Source organism: Nicotiana tabacum, chromosome 18 (genome assembly GCF_000715075.1).
Source record: "Nicotiana tabacum cultivar K326 chromosome 18, ASM71507v2, whole genome shotgun sequence".
Taxonomy (NCBI): Eukaryota; Viridiplantae; Streptophyta; class Magnoliopsida; order Solanales; family Solanaceae; genus Nicotiana; species Nicotiana tabacum.
The window spans coordinates 107,463,895-107,466,253 of NC_134097.1; the positions used below are offsets into that span (position 1 = coordinate 107,463,895).

General features: G+C 42.4%; 1 protein-coding gene across 1 annotated transcript; it reads right to left on the minus strand.

The window, feature by feature from the left end:
* Positions 1-360: 360 nt before the first annotated feature.
* On the minus strand, positions 361-1,750 carry LOC142172958 (F-box/kelch-repeat protein At5g26960-like). The gene has a single exon (XM_075237138.1). It carries the CDS (start codon positions 1,685-1,687, stop codon positions 473-475), a length of 1,215 nt encoding a protein of 404 aa, XP_075093239.1. The 5' UTR covers positions 1,688-1,750; the 3' UTR covers positions 361-472.
* Positions 1,751-2,359: the final 609 nt, after the last annotated feature.

Genomic DNA, 2,359 nt, shown 5'->3' on the forward strand with positions numbered 1-2,359 from the left:
TGATTTTTGTATTATTATACATAAAATTTCTCTCATAAATTTTGTTGCTCCTTTATATAAAAAATATTTAAATCATCACGTGTCATTATTAACGTGCAACGTTCATAGATACTAGTACAAGTATAATATTGAACAATTAACACTCTCTAAATTACAATCAATTTGTTATAATCTGTGCATATAAGTTGCTCCAAACTACTAAACAATTAAGTACTAGATAAAAAGCCCCATTTTCTCAGCAAACATCATAAATTGACCTAAACATAAACAACAAATTATATCTATTAGTAAAATCTTTATAAGCAACTTTTAACCAATATTTGAAAATAACATGTAGGATCAACTTACCGAAGTTAGTGATTACCAAAAGTTTCTTCTTTTACCAATGGGGAAGAAAGAATGCAGAGATATGTTATCAATGTTATGAATTACAAGTACTTTCTTCTATTGATACAAGATCACACGGCGCAAGTTAGCACTCAACACAGACGCAGGCGGCTCGGCGAATGACCTCCGGTAAATCGGCCACACGGCTCCATTCGCCGGCGGCACAGTCGTAGACCAACACCAGCCCCTCCTTCATCCCTCTTTCTACCCTCCCACTCCGCCTCAGCAAGTCGTCTATGCAACCATTCACTTGTATTAGCACCACCTTCTCTCCTATCCCCACGCAGCTGAACCTCACCGTGCTGTCTAGTCTAACCTGCGCCGGTAGTGGTGGCGATTTTATCCTGCACCATTCACCAAACCCGTTGCTTTTACGTGACCCATTAAACTTCCAAAATGAAAGCTCAACTGCATGGCTAGAAAGTACATAGATTTGCCCAGCTGCCGCGCACGCCGCCACTACGCAGCCGCCACCGGGGACGGCACGGCTCCTCAGCCAAACACCATTAGCCACATCGTACAAGTCCATCGAGCTCGCGTAAACATGCACCGCGTCTGCCCCACGCGCAACCACCCCATCATTCCCTGATGCGCCGCCGATCTTGAGCCCTCCGACGATATAAAAGACGCCGTCGACAGACGCGCCGACGCATCCGTACCGCTTTCTCGGAGCGTTCGCCACCACGCTCCACGCGTCACCCGCCGGATCGTACTCCTCCACCGCTGCAGACCTTGCGCAACCTCCGGCGACGTAAATTTTCCCGCCCACAAACGCCGCAGCAAACTTCTTCCTCGGGAAAAGTGGCCCTTCTCTTACAACCACAGTACCCGTCCAGGTATCACACCGGAGCATCGCCGTCCTACCAATGACGTAAATTCTCCGACCAATCGCCGACAAACGAGAATGCGAGAACAGAGAATAAAAAGACCCATCTTGAAAAGAGCAAATCTTCCAGGAACAGTCATTTTCCAATCTGTAACTAGCAGTAAAAAGAGTGGAATCAGAAACTGAAACGGCGAAGAGGGTGAGGCGAATAAGGTTATTACGGTGACGGAGAAGGTGAAAAGATGGGGAATCGAGAAGGTGGGACCAACGAGAGCAGACTAAAGGTAAAGAACGGAGGGAAGAATGTGGGACCCGTGAGAGACATTCAAGGAGGAGGTCATCTGGGAGGTCAGAAATGGTAGTGGAGGAAATGGTGGTGGTGGGAGTAGGGTGGTGGGGTGGTGGATGTTGGGGGTTGGGGAAGCAAGATTTCATCAGCCATGAGAAGTGCCGTGAGTTGCAGCTATCAGACATCGAATTGAAACATCAAAATTGCTTTTTTCAGGTTTTGAGAATTTGTTGAGGACTTAATATGAAGGTATTTGTTGGGGGGGGGGGGGGGGGGATGAGCTTTTCTTCCAATCAGGGAATGTGTAGGTCCCTTGCTCTTCCTAATTCTGAATCTACGTTGAAATCTAAATTTTTATTCTGAAATGGCTTGTATAAATATTATAGAAAAGGTACAACAACTGAAGCGTAATGCTCACCTTTTTTAGTGACTTTTAAGCTAAAAGTTAAGTTAAAAATTTCTAGTTTTGGCTTTTTGTTTATTTTTGTCATTTTAGCTAAAAAAATACTCTCTTCGGTTCACAATAAGTGACCAGTTTACTTTTTTATTTTGGTTCAAAATAAATGTCCAGTTAGGCAATCAAGAAAAAATTTAATTTATTTTTACTCTTTTACCCTTATGTGTATATCCCTAAAAAGTTTTCTCACTCCTCACTATAATTATGTGACCAATATTTAATAAGGGTAGTTTAGTCATACTAGATATTTTTGTATAGGATTTAGCATTTTCTTAATGGGCGTGCTAAAAAAAATGATCACTTATTGTGAACCGAAGGGAGTAAGTGCTTAAGAGCACTTTTTTACTTTATTCAAACACTACAAAATGACTTAAAAATTATTTTGGCTTAAAAACACTTA

Coding starts and splice junctions, on each gene's coding strand:
- LOC142172958 (XM_075237138.1), bottom strand. CDS start 1,687: ATGTCTGATAGCTGCAACTCACGGCACTTCTCATGGCTGATGAAATCT.